Source organism: Zootermopsis nevadensis, unplaced genomic scaffold (assembly GCF_977971745.1).
Source record: "Zootermopsis nevadensis isolate Lab colony 2312 unplaced genomic scaffold, Znev_1.0 Znev_ptg000002l, whole genome shotgun sequence".
Lineage (NCBI taxonomy): Eukaryota > Metazoa > Arthropoda > Insecta > Blattodea > Termopsidae > Zootermopsis > Zootermopsis nevadensis.
In genome coordinates, this window is record NW_028259134.1 from 16,249,045 (window position 1) to 16,267,890 (window position 18,846).

General features: G+C 36.6%; 1 protein-coding gene and 1 long non-coding RNA gene across 2 annotated transcripts in view; one reads left to right on the forward strand and one right to left on the reverse strand.

Annotated features, from left to right (window-relative positions):
- The window catches only part of LOC110836971 (uncharacterized), a 249,532-nt gene that overhangs the window by 54,285 nt on the left and 176,401 nt on the right, over positions 1–18,846 (forward strand). Inside the window, exon 2 of the long non-coding RNA XR_015535781.1 lies at positions 7,475–7,553. This is a non-coding gene — a long non-coding RNA (uncharacterized LOC110836971). The remainder of the gene's footprint in view (positions 1–7,474; positions 7,554–18,846) is intronic.
- On the reverse strand, positions 337–18,247 carry LOC110836967 (innexin shaking-B). Its single transcript, XM_022078728.2, has 3 exons — positions 17,480–18,247; positions 5,458–5,677; positions 337–2,962 (listed from the first exon to the last, which is right to left on the reverse strand). Exons 1-3 carry the CDS (start codon positions 17,846–17,848, stop codon positions 2,445–2,447), a joined length of 1,107 nt encoding a protein of 368 aa, XP_021934420.1. The 5' UTR covers positions 17,849–18,247; the 3' UTR covers positions 337–2,444.

Here is an 18,846-nt window from a genome sequence, read left to right on the forward strand (position 1 = left end):
TGTTTCCCACGCGGTTCATGGATTAGTTCACGACGTTGAGAGGGGATTTCGTTCACATGACTGTGTAGCACCCAGCGATGTAATGTTTGATTAATACATTGAAAATGGTGTGGAAGGAAATGTACGTATCCTTACCTGGTAATATCCCCGCATTTGCCTGGACGGTTGTATTCTTGAAGAGATTTTAACCCGGAACATTTCAAGTCCACTGGTTGAGGTAATCTCAAACCTGGACCAGAGAGTATTTAAAAAATTATACGTACGGAAGTAGAACCAAATTATGAAAATATGTAGTATTTTTAAATCTAGACGGTGAATGAAGTAAAAAAATACATCTGAACACATTTGAATTTTATTTCCTTTAGAGATAACATTTGACCTGCTAGACCCAGTATAAGTCTGCTATATTTTAATTTATGTTTATAACCTATATCAAATTCCTTCAAACTTTGTCGCTTAAGTTTTAATGCGAAACATGTGGTAGGATGAAGACGTAGGTATATTCACACCACTGTACTTTCAAGTTATGCAGAACTTGTTTTATGTGAACGCGCTATCAGGAGGAAAAATCCAACGCTCCTCCCGTCATTTCGTAGACTTCTTTACGGTTGCGCTGTCTAGGAAACTCATTGCATTTCGTGTAAAAAGAACTCTCAGTCGAAAACTGAGCATTCACGTCATAGCGTAAATGATGTTGTATATTATCTTGTAACATATATCGCCACAATTGTCACTTACAATTTAATTACAGAATACTTCTCGCGAGACTTTCCAGTTCGATCTCACTTCGATATACTTTCATATGCTTCCTAGGTCAAACTATCTGTTCATCCCTTATCCAGAGCTGCAGAAACACATAGAAAGTGTCAGTATTGTGAAGGTACATTTAAAGTGATGTAGGGAAGAAACTTTCGCGTTGATTCGTTGTGTTCATTCAGTCAGGGTGAGGGAGAAGTGAGTCCAGGAATACAGCCAAGACAAGAATATCGTAATAACTGAGGAAAGCCCCCTCCGTCATCTTACATTTTCGTACTCGAATGGAGAGCTGTCGACATTTGCGCAGATTTCAGAGCGACTTAGTGTCTCGTAGAGACCGTACATAAAATCATATGAAAACGTCTTTCATTAAAATTTATAAACATATCAACGATGGGAAACGATACTTGTCATATATCTTACAACATATACACAATGAATAATTACCTGTACTAGCTGAAATTTTGCATTTTTAAGCAAAAAGACAAACTACATACAACAGTGTCCTTGAAGATGGCTGCTTTCTGTGTTATTGCACCGTGTAGTCTGGTAGAAGTTTATGGACGTTTCAGAGGTGTTTCTTCCCTCCATTATGAGGGCGTAACCGAAGAGACATTTGTCTGAACCTGTAGAGGAAAACTACGAACAATATCAGTCAAGATAGCCATTCTTCGGGTCGAGATATGAATCCAAGACCTTCTGAGTGAAAATTAGGACTCCTAACCACTCGACCTCGATGTTCGGTATTACAGTTGTGCGTGACCTTCTCTGTCGTAGTTCCGAACTCAGAACACTGTCTGCTGAGGAATGTACACACGACCGTCCACACAGCGGTTTAAAATTGTTACTAGAATGTATTTAGTTTCTATGTGGATTTCCATGTCAGTTTTATTTTTCTTGGCAAGCATAAAACTTTTCAGACGAATACCTCCTTCACTATTCTCTGCTCAAACGTCAATGAAAACCGTAAAATCTAAGCTATATAGAGTTTAAGAAGCCAGCGTCCAAGGACGAAGAGGTCAGTACATTCACTTAAAACTGGAGCGATTTTGCATATAAAATCTTTGTTAAGATCTATTAAAATAATAACTGTTACCTTTAACTTTCTTGAGGGAGTCTGATGGTCTCAGCGTAAGACAATCGATTCTCATTCAGAGAACTATTTCGATCTCCAGTGAGATTGTTCTGCTCGTAGACTGAAGCCGTTCTGTTTGCCAAAAATATTTTTGGCAAACGGAATTGTAGGAAAGCAAATTTTATTAGATTTCCAACCGTGTTTCTGGGCCCTTGTTTTACCCATAAATGTGTTGATAGAACCCACAATTAGAGTGTGTCCTGAGCCAGTCGAATCCACTCCACACCTAAATATCCCGTTTACTTAGGTTACATTTTATTATGTGTTATTCCATATTCACATAGGACTCCTATATACTCTCCTCCATTCAGATTTTCAGACCAAAATTGTTTACGAATTTTCCGTTTCCTAAATATTTATCTGTTATTCTCATTTATTTACTCTAAAATATTATGTAACGAGTATAAAACTTATGAAATACAGATACTTCAATTGGTTTACTCCAGGAACAACAAACTCAGATTTATCGCACTGCATCAGTCGCAGACAGACAGAATGTTAAAGGAAACTGGCTACCCCATTCTTCTTACTTCCGATATTGTCTAAACAGAATTTATACCATGCGACGATTTTCTTCACTGCCATCTTTAATATTTTCAGCCAGTCTGTGGAACACATCTCTGAAAATTCCCGCATCTATATTGATGCCAATCATATAAAGGAGATACCAGTCCCCAACACCATAATGCTTCGCAATCTTTTCGATGTCGTATTGTTCAATGAGTCTGTAATGAATCTTGAAAAGGTAGGCCCTCAATTTGGAACTTGTGAACATAAAAACTCGATATATTATTAAAATTAACGTTAAGACTGCTAAAATGATGAACCAGAACCAAAGAAAAATGTATATCTTTTCATTAACGATGTTCAGTGGAAGAATGCAGATGGAATCATGGCGTTCCACTTCACCGGAAAGTCCGTATTTGTGGAAGGTGCACTTTGTCATTCTGGGGAAGATGTAAATCATCGGATCCACACGGTCTTCCTGATCGCTCTGCATGAAGTTGATGACGTCGGTTCCATAACTGAAGAATTCTCCATCGAAGAATCGATCCATCAGGAACATTTGACCTGGACAGTGAACACGACATTGTTGAAATTCACTACCTAATGGACGGAATGCTACAGAGAGAATTTATTTGAGCCATAGCGACCACTTTATGCTGATTTCCGAAAATAAAAAGGAATTCTGAGCACAAAGCAATTAGTCTACTTTCCTTGCACTGAAGTGTTAAGTTGTTGAGGTTATGTTTTGTAATATAAATTTATAATATATTAGAAATGTGATACGAGTAATACGCAAGCTAGCATTTCATGTAGAAATGTCAATGATGAATTTCCGTGTCATATTTCACAATTTCAGCTCCAGTGGTTATATTAATCAAATTATACCAAAATCTAAGTACAGCCTTTATGTCGAGATTTTAACCCGAAACCTCCAGAATTTGCAGCAAGAGTGATAATTATTTTTTTCGAAAAGATCGTTTTGCAATCGTGTGTAGTCATTTATAAATGCAGGCTTACCTATTTCCTCCGCACTTAAACATACTTCAGAAACAAAGCTCCATGTATAGAAGAATAAATAAACACTTCAGTACTTAAATTTTATTATAACTTAGTATGTATGATATACTTAACCCCGCAACTGTAATTCAGAAACACAACTACAGAAAGAAACATAAATAAACAAACAAGCGTTTGATATTTGGCGGACTGCATGTTCATGTACAGAAGTGACATAAATGAAACAGTTACTCGTCTTACTATTTTAAGTCAAGAAACAATAAACAGTAGGTACTATCCACCTCAAAAACATCGCATCCTGTTGTATAAAGTAGATGTTTAGGTCTGTAATATAAAACCCCTTTGTTCCTCTACAGTGATAAATTTTACGGTTAAGATATGTTAGATGCCAATCTCAAAATGTGCGCACGCTGAAGTCGCAAATTCAAATCCCCCTCGAGGCATTGATATTTGTTTACAATTTTAGCCTGCAGTCATGTGTGTATGTACGTCTGTGTGTTATATCCATAAGTACTCTTACCCCCTTATAACGTTTGAAACAATTGACGGATTTTCACGGAACTTGGTAAGAACGTTATCAAATGCCACCTCCAACTTGTGACGGAGGAGTGATTCTGTCATCACTTTATGGAGAATCCAGATATTCTTTGTGGTCATAGGCCTTTAAAATTTGCAGGGTTTTTTTTCCGGGTGATACATTTTGGTAGAATATAGAACAACAAAATGTTGACCGCGCTAGGCCCTTCCGTTTGGTATCGATAAATAAGGAACTGTTTTAAATTTACGCTGGTATTTTGTATGAATGTAGACTATAAAACACATACAAAGTTTGTATTGAGCATCTTTATTGTATATTAAAAATTACGTAGTAATAGTGAGAAATATTGATATTTCTGCCAAAAATGTTCATGGTGTGGAAAGCCATGTTAATGGAAAATATGCATGATATAGCATAAGATTAGAAAGGCTTGTAATTCCTGTTATTTAAATAGAGTAGATACCGTAAGTTCTTTCGGATTTTTGCATTGCTTCCTACTCAGATTGTTATAAATTATTTGTCCGTCTTTGCACATATTTAGCTTCCACGCTCTCACTCACATTTCCAATCAAAAGAGACAGACACCAGCTTGTTTAGCTTCAAAAGCGGACTTGTAGACGCATTCAGAACTTTCTTATGTTAACAGGGTGCAAATCACATTAATTTCCAGAGCTGAATTTTCAGACAGAACTAGGTAAGGATTTTCGCGAATTATAATTTGTATCTTTACTATTAATTAAATCGGTTAAATTTCTAAATTCCAGAATTGAATTTTCAGCCACAATCAAGTAATGATTTTTGCAAATTATAATTTTTATTTATAATTTTATGCGATTAATATCCTCCTACCACAATGAGACATTCTACGAGACATTCTCGCAGCTGTCAAAAAGATCGTTCAGTTTTGTAGGAAGATACTAACTCTTCGGAATAAAATTAGTAACTATCTACAAGGTTACTCGACGTCACAACCCAAAATACCCTAATAGCCTTTTTTCCAGAGCAAGATCATGTCTAGTTCTCTGGACGTCATTAATATGTTGCTAGCATGCCATTAATATCATACACGTGCATTGAAAGTGTTTAAGAAGGATCCGGTCTGCTGCTGAGAATTCATGATAAAAATGAAGAGTTGACGTAGCTTCCACCAAATTAGATCACACAGTTTTTCAAATGCGTTCTTAGAAATTCGGCATCTGTAATTTTTTTTTGTGTGTGTTAATTGATTACAATGGCAAATGTGTTGACATAAGTAGGTCAGTCGACAGAAAAAATCAAACGCTACAAGAGTATTAAATCCTTTCGTTCGTCTTCTGTTAATTATGGGTGTAAGACAATTGATAATTCGACACAATTATAAAGTAGCTGTGCAAATAATGGGGTGTCTAAAATTATTTTAGAGCAAAATTTACTTTATATTATTGAAACTTTTTTGATTATGATGAATTCTTAAAGGTATTGTTCCATGTACCTGGGGTTGAGAAATAGTGGGGGATGCACTTACCTACGACGTTGATGAAAGCGAGAATCTCGCAGAAGAAGTATTTGAAGGCCCAGAAGTTATGATTTCTGATATTGCTCTGGAGATAGTCCAGCATCATTTCCTGCTTTTGTTTTCTATCCACCTGTGTCATTATTCCGACATCCAAGTCCATTTTAAGCGCCTCGAGCTTTCCACCTTCCCACGTCTTCCAGAGCCATCGAGGTGCGTAGAACAGAATTGCCTGTGACAACCGTCATGTTGGTTAGACGAGCCTAATATCGACTCTAAAGAAGTTAAAGGAAATATTGTAATGGGGTTGAAACTTAAAACATCAATACGTCAGAGAACCTCAGCTTCAAAATATTAGCCTGTTGTTCATTGCACAGATTTGTAACAAGAATCAGTTAAAGATCTTCCTCAGCCACTGATTGTGTTAGAATCTTGCCATACGTCTAATATTACATTTCCCTACAGTTTCGATTCTAATTTTAACTTTTATGTAAATATCCTTAGGGTTGTAGAATTGTACCAGAAGTAATATATTGGACATACATCAGTACTTCTGCAAACAGAATGAGGCTTGTTTAAAATAAGTAAATCCTCTAGTTTTGTGATGCTGTAACCCCAATGCGTCAGTCAGTGTGTTTTGATCACAGTTATTGGCTTCTGTCCATAGTTGCCTCAAGGTGCACTAACACCGTCTTACTATAACAGTTGCGGATGTGAAACAGTGTCATTAGAACAGCGCGGTTAGTCAATGATAACCCGAATACTGTTCTGTAATGGTTACGTTTCTGGGAGTTTCCAGGTTCGATCTTCTGCCAGCAGACCTACAGATCTAGCTCAGTACTTTTGTCTTTTACCTGATAATTGTATAGCAAATACAGGGAAAGTAGGGTCATTTCTTGATATAGATCACTAAAGATTATTTTTACATTCTTTCAAGTTTATTTAATCTTATTTGAGATTAAATGTACTTTGCAGCTGATACAGGGCTTTAAGTGACTATAACTTAAAGACTCTAAAATAAAGTCGCTGTTCTAATATTAAATGTAAATAATGTGTAGAAAGAAGTATTGTAAAGCATACATCGAAGATATTATTTTGCTTTATGACAGACTATTAATATACACTTCTCTACAAATACTATTTGAGGTGAATCATATATGACTTGAGGCTTTCGCGGCGACTAAATGCAATAACATCCTCTTAATAACCAAATAAAACAGACAAAGAAACGTATATGAATTAAAGAAAGAGTTAGACATGTGCAAACAGATTTTACGGAGATGCAATTAATTTATTGCGTGCCTTTCAGTGGACCATTTATTTAACCCTTTCAATGTTGATTCACTTGCAGGTTACGTAATTTTAAAAATCTTGGTATTATTTTGACAATACGTTTCGGAAGCTGGCTCTACTCCCGTCTTCAGGTGAAAATGCCTATTCTGTTGGGTACGATAGAAGGGGCTGTACCCAATCTCTGCTAATCCAAGGATTGGTATTAGTCTTTTCTACCGGACCCAACAGAATGGGCATTTTTACCTGAAGACGGGAGCAGAGCCAGCTTCCGAAACGTAGCGGTATCTTTTTAGAATACCGAAGTATTGATGAAATCCAGATAAATAGCAGTAATGTATGCATTTATTGTTGTTAACTGTTTTCTTCGACCATGGTGAGACGCCGTATAGACTCGTAGGTAGTTAACATTTCGGAGAAATGAATGTTCCCAACTTCAGGGATGAAGTGGCGATGCTGTCAACTATAGATTTTATATAAGAATTGTAAAGGTCTTTCCTCTGATTCTGTATAATCTCCCCACTTCCCAAGCAATGCCACTTCAACCCAGACGATGGAGATAATGTGTTCCCCCGAAACGGTGGTTTATACCTACTAGTGTACACGGCCCCGTTTATCCTATAAATATCAGGCTTGTGGAATTACTTTATCTCTATGCGTGTCTGTGGGTATCTACTTTGAGGTACTCCAGCCCTTTGAAGTATTTGTAGTTACGTTGTTGTGTGTCTTTGTTTTTCAGATGATAATTAGCAACGAAATGCAGAACGTCCTGAGTGGTACATAGCCCACCCACTTGGCTGTACTTGGTTCAAGACTCGGTGAGTGTTATTGCATGCTCTGGCAACTTAAAATATAAAGATCTCTAATTTATTTCTTGGAACGTATCGTGACAGAAGTGTGTCTGGCACTGTCGGAACTCTTTCCGTGTCTCGCTGGAAGCATCATGTGTATATATACTTCAGTTACCAAGAAAATGTTAATACGTAGAGACGAAGGAAGGATTCTCAGATGAGTTGACATTTCCATGTGGGCTCGCTCCTATTTTACGCTCGCATACGGTCACGCACATGTGGATGATCCACCATTCCCGCCCGACAGCCGTATGGAGAGAAAAGTGGTTAAATATAGCGGGTTATATCGCTCAGTGCCTCACCAAGTCTCGCTTCTTCTGCCATTACCAGCTCGCACCATTGCTAGTTATTTTTACGATCTTCGCACGAATATGGAAGTCGTAGCAGCGAGGCGCGCGTGTTCAGTCTCCAAGGCAACTAAACGGAATAAATTTAAATTAGCTTCTTTCAAATCATTACAATTTAACGTAAGCCCTGCAGTGCATGAAGAACAAGTCTTTGTAATTAGTTTTATACAAACGTCATCGTAACAAAGCTGGTGCGAAATATACTTTGTAGAAGATGTTAAATGTTCGCACAGTGAAGTTAAAGACACCGTTTGGCGGTGATGGGTGGGTTATAATATAAACATACTTGACACGACCGGAGCTCACCGTTTGACCCAGTAACGAAGGTGTTCTATTGGTTCTCTGCAAAACGTAGCTCTCTGGCGCGACTGTTTCAAGAGACAGTCTCTCCCTGCTAAAACACTTCCCTGCTTATCACGTCTAAATACGTTCATTTGATGTTATAAAATGCTAATTTAAAATACTATATCTTTACTTCAGTTTGTACGACATACTTTATAGAGTCTTGTGGAATGTAAAGCTCTATGCTTTTGGACGACACCTTTACGTCTTCTATTTTATTTGTTTTTCCCTCCTCCATAATTTGTTCTTTGTTGAGTTTATCTGTTCGTTGTGGTGCCGATGTTAATAACACTCTCACATTTACCTTTACAACCTCCTTACTCCTTGATGGAGCAGTCTTAAGTGTACGTAACTCTACTCATGTCCAGGCAATCCCTACAGACACAGAGAATAAGAAGTTTGTAATCACGTCTCGTCATCAGACTGCAGGAAAGAATTATTAATATAGAGAAGTATCGGTAGCTAATAAATATTTTGGAAATGTTGCACCGTACTTTTTTTGATTGCGTTTTTCTTCACTTCTTTAATCTTATTTTATTTATTATTATTATTATTTTAGTATTCTTTTCCGTTTTCTCCTTCTACCAGCACCTTCTTTTTTCCTTTCTCTCCTGGCATTTGTCTTTCTTTCACATTTCAATAAGTATCAGTTTATCAAGGAAGAACTTTTGCCATTAACTTAGTTATCATGTTCTTGAAGTAACTATTTCTAAGAATCAACATTCCAATCGGAAATTGTATATATGGTAATATCTATTTTGGAAATCAACTGTTTAATGAGCTAGCGACTTGTGACACGCTTAGTTGTAACAGCTCCGAGCCCTCTAGAAGCTACATTTTGATGTGTTAATAGAACAGTTTCTTCGAAGCTTATACCAAGGGACTAGAGACAGAAGGGAGTGTGGCTATAATAAAATTTCCCTCGCAGTTCAACCCCAGCAGGTTAAAGACCACGCGTCTATATTTAGCGGACGTGATTCCAGCTGCCCGTTGCACGGTTCCAGGCTGGAAGTCAAAAAGAAGGGAAGTCTGTGGCGAAGACTAGACCAGGGTTTTAAGAAATGAAGTTCGAAGCCTCGTTTCAGGCTCTGCGAGCTAAATTTATGGTTATTAATTAGAATTCTGTATTGCATGGACACGCAGGTTTCTAGGTAAGCAATTTGTAGAGTTGATTTTACAACAGTAACACACTGAATGTCGGAAGAGAATGACAGGAATAAGAAAAGTAGTAATAACAGTAAACATAATAAGGTGGCGCAAAAGGAGAAAATAAAAGAAACAGAAGGAGAAGATAATTAATTTTGAAATAGATAAGAAGGAAGATAGAAAATAAAATAATAATTGTTATAGAATTATTATATTTCTGTTTCTCAATACATCACCTCTCTCTGCTTAGTCCGAGGTAGTAAAATGTCCATTTGTCTTTTAATCGGCGTCTCTCCAAATAAGCTTTGCTTAACAACTTTCACTGTTGTTTAACTGTACCTAATCTGGCCAGAATGAGACAAAAGGAGATGATGGCAGAATTTTCATCTTCATCTGTTGGCAACTTTCTACACCGACTTCATTCGGATTGTAATTTTTTCCACAACTTCAGTGAAGTTTAACTACATCGAACTTCACCAGATGTCTCCAAAACAAATTTGCTGTTCAACTGTATTTTAAGAAACCAATTTGTGCACCTCCAAACAGATTATTTGTACATATAAATGACTTGCAGTGTTTAAATATTTACTTTAGAATGTGTTAGTTTTAGTGGCTGTAACTATTAATATCAATGCGGTCCAAATCTTTGTCTTGCCCTATACAATCTAAAATTAAAATATTAAAATATATACAGCTTTTATAGAATATTACCTGTTGTTTGTGTGGGTCTCTCACATTAAGGAATGAATGCAGTTTGACGGTGTTCGAGAACAATCTGCTGAGTAGATATTTAGATTCTTTCAGATTCTCTGGTGTTGAGATAGTACCATAAAATAAGCCACCACATTCCTTCTACTTTATCATCCGTAATCACTATACCGTTATTCATACTGTGGGTGGACGTACAGTTGAAATAGCCTCGTTAAATAACATAGGAATCAGTCTGTTTATTAATGATTTTTTAGGATAAAGGCTTTAATTTTTGGGTTTCGCTGAAGACCGTTGCTGTAGTAGAGCTCTGGGCAGCCGTGGAATCAGACAGGCTTCGATTATACGATCAGACAACGCTTTGTTTACGAAGCTGGTGAAAATATTTACAGTATGAAGGAATGGCAAAGCGCTTCAATTACTACGAACGTTCTAACAGGAAGCAAATGAAATGTTTGGTGGAAAAAGGACATAATTTTCTAACGAAAAATTTTATTATGTAAGGCCTTTCTCTCCTAGAAATTTGCAGTATTTGTGCAACTCGGAGTCTCATTACTAGTTTCGCCATCACTCTACGTTATGAGCCAGTTAAATCTAATCCACACTTGTACATATGTTTTAGCTTTATTTTAATATTATCGTGCCATTTATGCTACATTTCTGAAGTGGTGTCTTCTCTTAAAGCTTTTGAGTTAAAATTTAATAGGCATATCTTATGTTCTCAATGCTGCATTTTTTATTTATTACATTGATATCACATGGAGAGTACTAATTATGAAGCATTTCATTGCGTTATTTTCTCTGTCTTTCTCTGTTATTTCTCTCATTGGTCCAAATATTTTCCGCTATACATTCTTCTCACACGTCCTTAATGTATGTTCCTTCTTCATTTTAAGAGGCCAAGTTTTACACTAGTAGAAAATAATTGATAGGATCATAGTTTTAAATTTTTCATTAAGTCGTGAATTTTATTTAAAAAGCTATTGCTCAAAATAATTTTGTTGCCATTCGATCAATCAGATGATGCCTAACGTTTCGGCACACAAAATATAGTGCATTCAAAGATTTGTAACACCTATGAAAATAGTTTTGACCAAATCGGCATAAACTACATGTAAGTTCATTTTCCTTAATTTTATAAACGACGTATCTACGTGAAAAAGGGACAAGGGACTGCGTATATCTCAGAACTACTCCGGACATTGTGGCGAAGAAAAGAATTCTGGTCGTGTTGAGAATCGAACCTTGGTCGCTCACCAAGCCTCCTGCGTCAGCCTTCAGCCAGACTAAACTTAAAACCCAAAATTAATATGACTTTAAGTTATGAAGCAGATGAAACCTCAAAACCGTGCTTCGGGAATTCTTTAAAGATATTCTGTATCGTTAAGACAGCTAGGCCAGTACTTGAGAAGTATTAGGAGGAGGTTAAGAGAAATGTCGAAGTTACTGACGTCCATTGTTATCTAACTTTGAGTGGTATTATCTCTGTGTTAATATGTCAGTGCTATCGCCAGATAGTCTTAACTTATAGGCTCTGTTATTTCACACCCCTCATTCTGTACAAAGCCGTGATGTCAGTATTTTAGGCGTTCCCATCAATGCCATTCTTTAAGACAATCGGAGACAATTGAAAATATGACAGAGAGTGCTTTATCTGATTATTCTGTCAATTATTAAGTGCATAGAACAACTTTTGCAACTTTACTGTAAAAATTTAATAAATTGAACTGATAAAACTAAAGCGTTCTTATACAATGTTCATAAATTTTAACTTGGCAGTTGGTCTGTTAAAATTTCAAAAAAATGTATTCTTGTGTTCTTGTGCAGTTATAATACGTTTTCACCAGATAATAGTTTTGTAATATCCTAGGATAATATGAAAGTTAATAATTTATTACCTTTAAATTACGTCAACATTTCTTCGTAGCTGCTGAGAGGAAAGAAGCAAGTACTGCTATTATCTCAGTTAATCTTGATTAGAAGTTGTTTTCTTGCGTAATTAAAAAATACGTCTGTGTCGTAACACAAAGCATTAGGTAAATGGTCATAAGTAAGTCAAAAGAATTATTAAAATAATCCTTTGTAAAAGCCAAGAATTAAGACGGATCTTGGACTTTGTCTTGGGTTCAAGTACCTCAAATTAGGATTCAGTGGTGCACATGCCCTCAGCATTCTGACGTATTATCGGGTTACGTAAGTGATGACTGTTGAATGAAGACACTTGCTGTTTGCTAGAACAACTTAGCGTGTTTGCATTTGCGATGTTCGGGACAAACTTTCATGACATTTTGTGGTGTTTTCTCTTAGTCCCTTCAGGGTGAATTTTTGTGTAGGTTGTCAAAATACGTTTTTCTCTTCTTTTACGATCTTCTGAACTCGATTTTAAAATGAAGTGTCATTCTTGGCGTAAGTCTCCAAATTCAGTTTTCCGTTTGTGTGTGTGTGTGTGTGTGTGTGTGAGAGAGAGAGAGAGAGAGATATATATCAGTATTTTGCTTTCATTCATATAAGACTTTATATTTTTAATATGGATTGTTTTTCTGAAAATTTTACATCTGTTAAGTGCAACACATGTCATGCCACATCTCCTCAATCCTCGGAAGGAATATTCTCTACCGTCTTCCAATCCAGGAACACTTAAAAAAACAGAAATTATTGGATTTATTCCCTTAATTCATCGATAATCTCATTTGTTGGCATATATTTATAGCTGTTCCAAGGTATTCACATGTGACATTCATATAATATATGATCTGAAGCTTTCACGGCGATAAATATCAATGAAATATTCTCGGGCTATCAGTCATGCCACTTCATTAAAACTCGACTTTTCAGGGGAGGGGACGGAAATGGTCCCTGAAACGTCGAGGTTAAAACATCTGGCACGGCTGATAGCCCCAGGATATTTTATTAATCGAATAATTTATTAGGTAACGCCAAGTTATGAAATATTTAAATGACGTCCGCTTTTGTGGCATTCTCATACATACAGCTCAGTTTGCATTTCTTCCAAATCATTATTTTTGCAGTTTCGCAAAAGTACCTTTGCGTTCATATCTTCTAATAAATTATTAGTTGTATTATCAGATGTTATATTTGGATTAGTAGGTTATTTAATCTCCTTAGTCAGAAATAATGAGGTTTCAACATTTTTATACAGCCTTCAGAAATAAGAGCAAACAGTGTAATCAGCTATGAAGATGATAAATATCTTCGTCAAATTGGGAACGGGTCACATACGAGTTACGTAATGTGTGAAGAGATGCAATGGCGTGAAAACTAAGATAAAGTATTTTATCTGCCAATAGATTTAATTTGTCTCAGATGGGCATTTCCGACAGGTAGTAATGTTATTAAAATACGCGTGTGACTCGTTTTGTCTACAAATCTTTTTAGGGACAATCTGAACGTCTGAAATCGCGTACTTAGATAATACAACACCCAAGCTTCGGAAAATTGTCTATTTGTTTTGTTTTATTATTTTTCGTTTGATTTTCCTTCGTCTTATTATCTTCTCCTATTTCCCATCTTCTTGCCTTTTCGCCTTTTCCTTCTTTCTGCCTTTTATCTGTCTGTCGTTCTTCTTATTTTCCCTTTAATTTTTCCTTCATCTATTTCTTATTGTTTTCTTTGTTCTATGCATATTTATTTTTTATTCATTTTCTGTTTCTTTCTCTGTGTTTAGTACAATATATTTATTTTTATCTCCTTTCTGTCCCCTTCTTTCTCCCGTTTCTTCCCTTCTTTCATCAAACTCCATAGAGCACAGCCGTTCTTGAGAAGTTAATGGCGGCTCTGCCATTTAAGAAATTACCCGCCGTTTACATGACCCCAAGGAATATTTCCGTATTTCGAAGAACTTGCCAACTAACCCTTGTTCAGAATCAGACAAACCCAGCCACAACCTCCCATCCTATTTTTTAAGAGACAATTTCGTATTTGTTTCCTTATACAGACCTATATATCCCAAATAACTTTCCGACCAAAACTTCGTATGCATTTCTCATCATGTTTCTACATGCCCTGAAAATTTCATTCTCCTTTGACTGCATCAGCTATTTATATTTTACGAATAGATATTCTTTGTTGATTTTCTTTCTGTTTATAACTTGTCCTGTTCTTTTCTTTGTTTTCCTTCGTTTTCATCCATCTCTCTCTTTCCTTCTTCGTCTGTCTGTTAATACTAGTCATCGAATTTTCCCGACTGTTCCACATTGGCCGCGGCTTTCAGCTCCAGTGGCTGTCACACGTGCTGTGTCTGTCAATTTTGCTTCCAGGGTGTGTTGTCACTTACGTGAAAGAGCAATCAATGTTCCGTGCGTGACCCATTCATTTAGTTTGGTGGCTACGTGATATTTGCCTTGTGCCTGACAGTGAGAACGTAGCAGCGCTTAGCTTTCCAAAAACACAGCCTTCGCCTCATTCACCGAATGGTCAAATTTCTTGCATCAGAAAACAAAATACATTGAAATAAAATCAATGTTATATGGTTAATGCCTTTGCAACATCTCAAAAGTCACGTTTGCCACGGCAAAGTCTGCATGCTTTATGTCTCTGGTATTGATTCGTAGTACAAGGTAATAGAATGTTTAACATCTTACACAAGCACCAACATTACACTCAACTATTAAATGGACTAGCTTAGTGCATTTCCCGTCAAAGTTGACTACAGTGAACCTCGTTTGTGTTGTCCAGAAAAACAGTTTATTGCAGCATTATCTTTTAAGATCGCATTGAAAGAACGAGTACAACTTTATAATCTTTTATAAATTAAATTAAATGCGAAAATATGTTCCCGGCGACTGAAGCTAGGTTTGTATCCCACGCACCAGATCAAAATCGACAACCTGACTCCAGACTTCCGCCAAACCCAACCATAGGCTCTTTTGCATTTCTTGCTAACAGGGTCTCCGCCGTCAGAACTTTATCTCACGAACGGTACACTGGTCCAGTCAAGTGTGACGAACATTGGCTCTTATATCAGGAGCAGATATCGGGTGGACATTTGTCGTTTGACCGTCTCAGGGCGATAAATTCGTCTGGATTACGGAGCTTGGACCGCAGATAACTGGACGCTCTTTGTATCAAATGCGTAGAGACAGGTTTCAAGCATTCTTACTCGTTGATTAGTTACATAAAATTAATTTTGTTATTGTGTCCAAGACAAAGAATCCGCAGGTGTTCTCAACCGTTCCCAGACATTCGGCCATACCCGTGCTTGCTTAGCGATTAGTGGGCAGCAAAATTATAAATGAGGAATATTTATTTAAAACTTCACAGGTTTTTTAAAAGCTTGTTTACATGTTATTAAATAAATTTCTTAAACAAAATCAGTGACTAGTTAGATATTCAGTAATTTTGAGGGTTCAGATTTAATTATTTTTCGCATTTTAGCCACACGTATGGACTGAATGCACGATGAATGAATCGGTTTGAGTGAGTCCACTATAAGACGTAAGCTAAGTAGGAACTGTGATAAAATCAGTTTCTTTATTCGTAATGTGATACAATTCCCTTTATTGACGATTTCTTCAGGACATTACGGAGCCCCTACTACCACAACAACACATCCCTTCATACGCATCTTAGCACGTTCAAGACTCTATAGTGGGATAGTACTTTATAATAAAGGTTAGTCACCTTGTATCTTGACGCCTTCATAACATAAGCTGCATTCTGTAGAATAACAAGTTGCTGAAACTATATTCTTTCGTTACGTCTGCAAAACGTCGCGCACATATATACATCTTTCAGGTTCTTGAATAAACGAAAATTATATTTTCTGAAATTAAGATCAAAAGAGTTTGCAAGCTTTCCGCCAATCGATCAATGTCCAGGAAATTGAGGCGAAGACGAGGACCTGTAAACCTTCTCTCTCTGTCTCTCTGTTTTGCACCGAAATGTAAACCATTACCGCCTCAACGAAACTCGGTTTAACCAATGTGAGAAAAGATTATCATTTAATCAAAGTACGCCCTTCCAGTAAAAAAAGAGGATCTTGTACGCTGTTATTAATCGAGCTATTTCCTGCACAGCGAAAGAAGATAATGAACTGTTGAGAAACTGTTTAATAATATATACATGCTTCTGACGAGGAAGCGATGACGTTCTTGAAGTGGTAGCAGGAATGTTCTGTAATGTTGTAGGCGTACAGCGCTGATTTCATTGGCGGAAGTTCGAGACCCGGAAATATTCAGGGTACGTATAGAGCTTGCCAACATCAGCCCTCTGACAATACATAAATAAATATTTTGGTCTTTATTTGGAGTGGGAGATCAAGCTTCACACCAAAATAAAACAGCAGGAAAAATATTTTCTTCTTATTTAATTATTCTTTACGTTTCTAGATATGCTACTGAATAATAAGAGATTCTGAGCTGGACGATAAAATTGCCCTACTGTAATCTGCTCTTAAAATCTCGAGAATTCAGTTCTGATTCAATACTGTCGTTCCAAAATACCTTCGCCATATTGATCTTTGTTACATTAACTTTGTTCATATTTTAGCAAACTTTAATATGAAATATCCTTGATTAGGTTACTGTCTATATCATTACTCTTAATTTTTCTGTCTCTTTCCAAGAAATATGCCATTACCTTCAGAATAACACGGACAATTTCTTTACTTTTTAAAAACAAAGCAATAACTTAGTCTATCCTAAATTTGTGAATATTATTACTGTGTCTGTCATTATTTCACTTTAAAAATTTGTTTAGATGCTTTAATAATCTATCCTTTTAGGTGCTGGCACTTCGCCCTTGTTAGTTACTGAAGATATAACTGTTGTGACATGCCGAACCTCTGATATTAGCTACTGCAGCGTCTAGACACTTAGGCCCTTATTCTGCGTATTCGTAGATGTATTCGAGTACAGTTTATTAAAACCAATCTTAATCATTGACTGAGACGTGGTGCATACATTTTAAGGGAATAAGTAACAGCATCTGAAGCGGATTATACAGTTCATGAAGTTTAAGACTTCATTTTCCAGTGATGTTGAACCGAAATAAGCCATAAAACTGAAATTAATAGTAGCTCAGCTAATTAAATATTCTCCGCCTGTTATGGAACTCGTAGACTCATTACCACGTTTAAGATCTGGCCATTGAACCCCATTATAAGCCAAATGTATCCGGCCCACATCCTTAAACCGTATCTCTGAAATACCTATTTTAATATTATCCTGCCATGTGTGCCTATTCCCATGTGGTCTGTTCTCTTAAGTTATGCGATTAAAACTGGTTACCATTTCTCATCTGCCCTATACATTCTGCTTGTCTCGTGAATTTCATCCTTCATGATTTTGTCAGCCTGTTTAGTGACGTTGAGGTTGGTACTTTGAGTCTTACCTGAAATAGAAGGCAGAAAGACACCCACTGGTAGAAGCGATACACTTTCACCTCTTCCTGATTCCCCCTTGAGTTGTCGACACCAGGAAACGGGACGTCTACACCCACTTTCTTGTAGAAGGCTTTGGTCACAGTATACGTCGAATGAATCCAACAGAAGGTGTCCAGAATTTCATCTGGGTGCTCGTCCATATGATGCATGCACCTGATTGGTTTCCCAACATACTGATTAGCAGCTAAGATGGCTGTGAATAACAAAATAATGCAAAACGTCGCACGATAATGTAACTTAAATATAGTCGAATCTGTGTTTACTTTCCGTGTCTTAAACAAAGTTCCAGTAGCGACACCTCTGACTATGTCCCACATGACTGTGTTCTGCTATAACACACGAGCACAAAAGTACTGTTGAAATTTACAACGTTCAGACTTATTGAATTTTAAATGGCATTTTAGTACGTCTAATTCACTCAATGCATTAATCAATTGTATTCGTATTACAGTTCCTTTTCCGTATTCCCACTCACAGGTTTTGCATTTCTAAATGGTAAGTAGCGAGTTCCGAAGATCATTACACTTCAAGAAGGCATTGTTATTATGGTTGTCTTTGATCCAAAGCTACACATATAGTTTTTATCAATGTGATTAATATATTAAGCAATTCGAAGCGCAATTAGGTTAAGCAGCATTAACTCTGGCTGTGTGGATTCCTGCAGGTGATCGCTTAACGATACTTTACAACGATAACTCAGATTGCTAAGTGAGAATAATAGTGCGGTTCTATCAATTTATTATTCTTAGTCTTGTTTTAATCAGTAGAATAGATAACTCCTTATCACGCAATGATCTCTTGAAATAGTAGAGTGCGTTTCATCAGACCATCTAAACGTGGCATCTGTAAGAAAATTGACTCAGACGACAAAGACAATATTGAAGATGGCTGTCTTCCCGGTTGTCGCGCCGTGTAGTCTGGTAGAAGTTTACCGACGTTTCAGGGGTCCTTAGGAAAACCTCAAATTTTACAAAGACTATTAATTTCGTTCTAATGAACCAAGGCTAGCAAATGAAATTCATCTTTGTGCCTACATGTTTCAACTAGCAGAAGAGATTGTCTTCTGTTAGCACTGTCCTCACTCAGAATTCAACGAAAACTGTATATGGGGTATCTTAATACTTTATTGTAAACCTTTCTCTTGTTACTACGAGAAATCTGTTGGAATTCTTAAAATATTAAGAATACTTTGTTTCAATATTAAATGTATTAAAATTTCAGTCAATAAATATTAAAAATCAAAATTTGTATACAGATTTGTCGCTTTATTTTGATTATTTTCGTAAGGCAACTGGTCGGGAAGACATGTGGTAAA

Excerpts from the sequence above, each read along its gene's own strand:
- LOC110836967 (XM_022078728.2), bottom strand. The coding sequence starts at position 17,848 with ATGTGGGACATAGTCAGAGGTGTCGCTACTGGAACTTTGTTTAAGACA. Across the intron at positions 5,678-17,479 it reads CTTTCTGCCTTCTATTTCAG|GCAATTCTGTTCTACGCACC; the intron begins GTAAGACTCAAA and ends CGGTTGTCACAG. Across the intron at positions 2,963-5,457 it reads CGCTTTCATCAACGTCGTAG|GTCAAATGTTCCTGATGGAT; the intron begins GTAAGTGCATCC and ends TTCACTGTCCAG.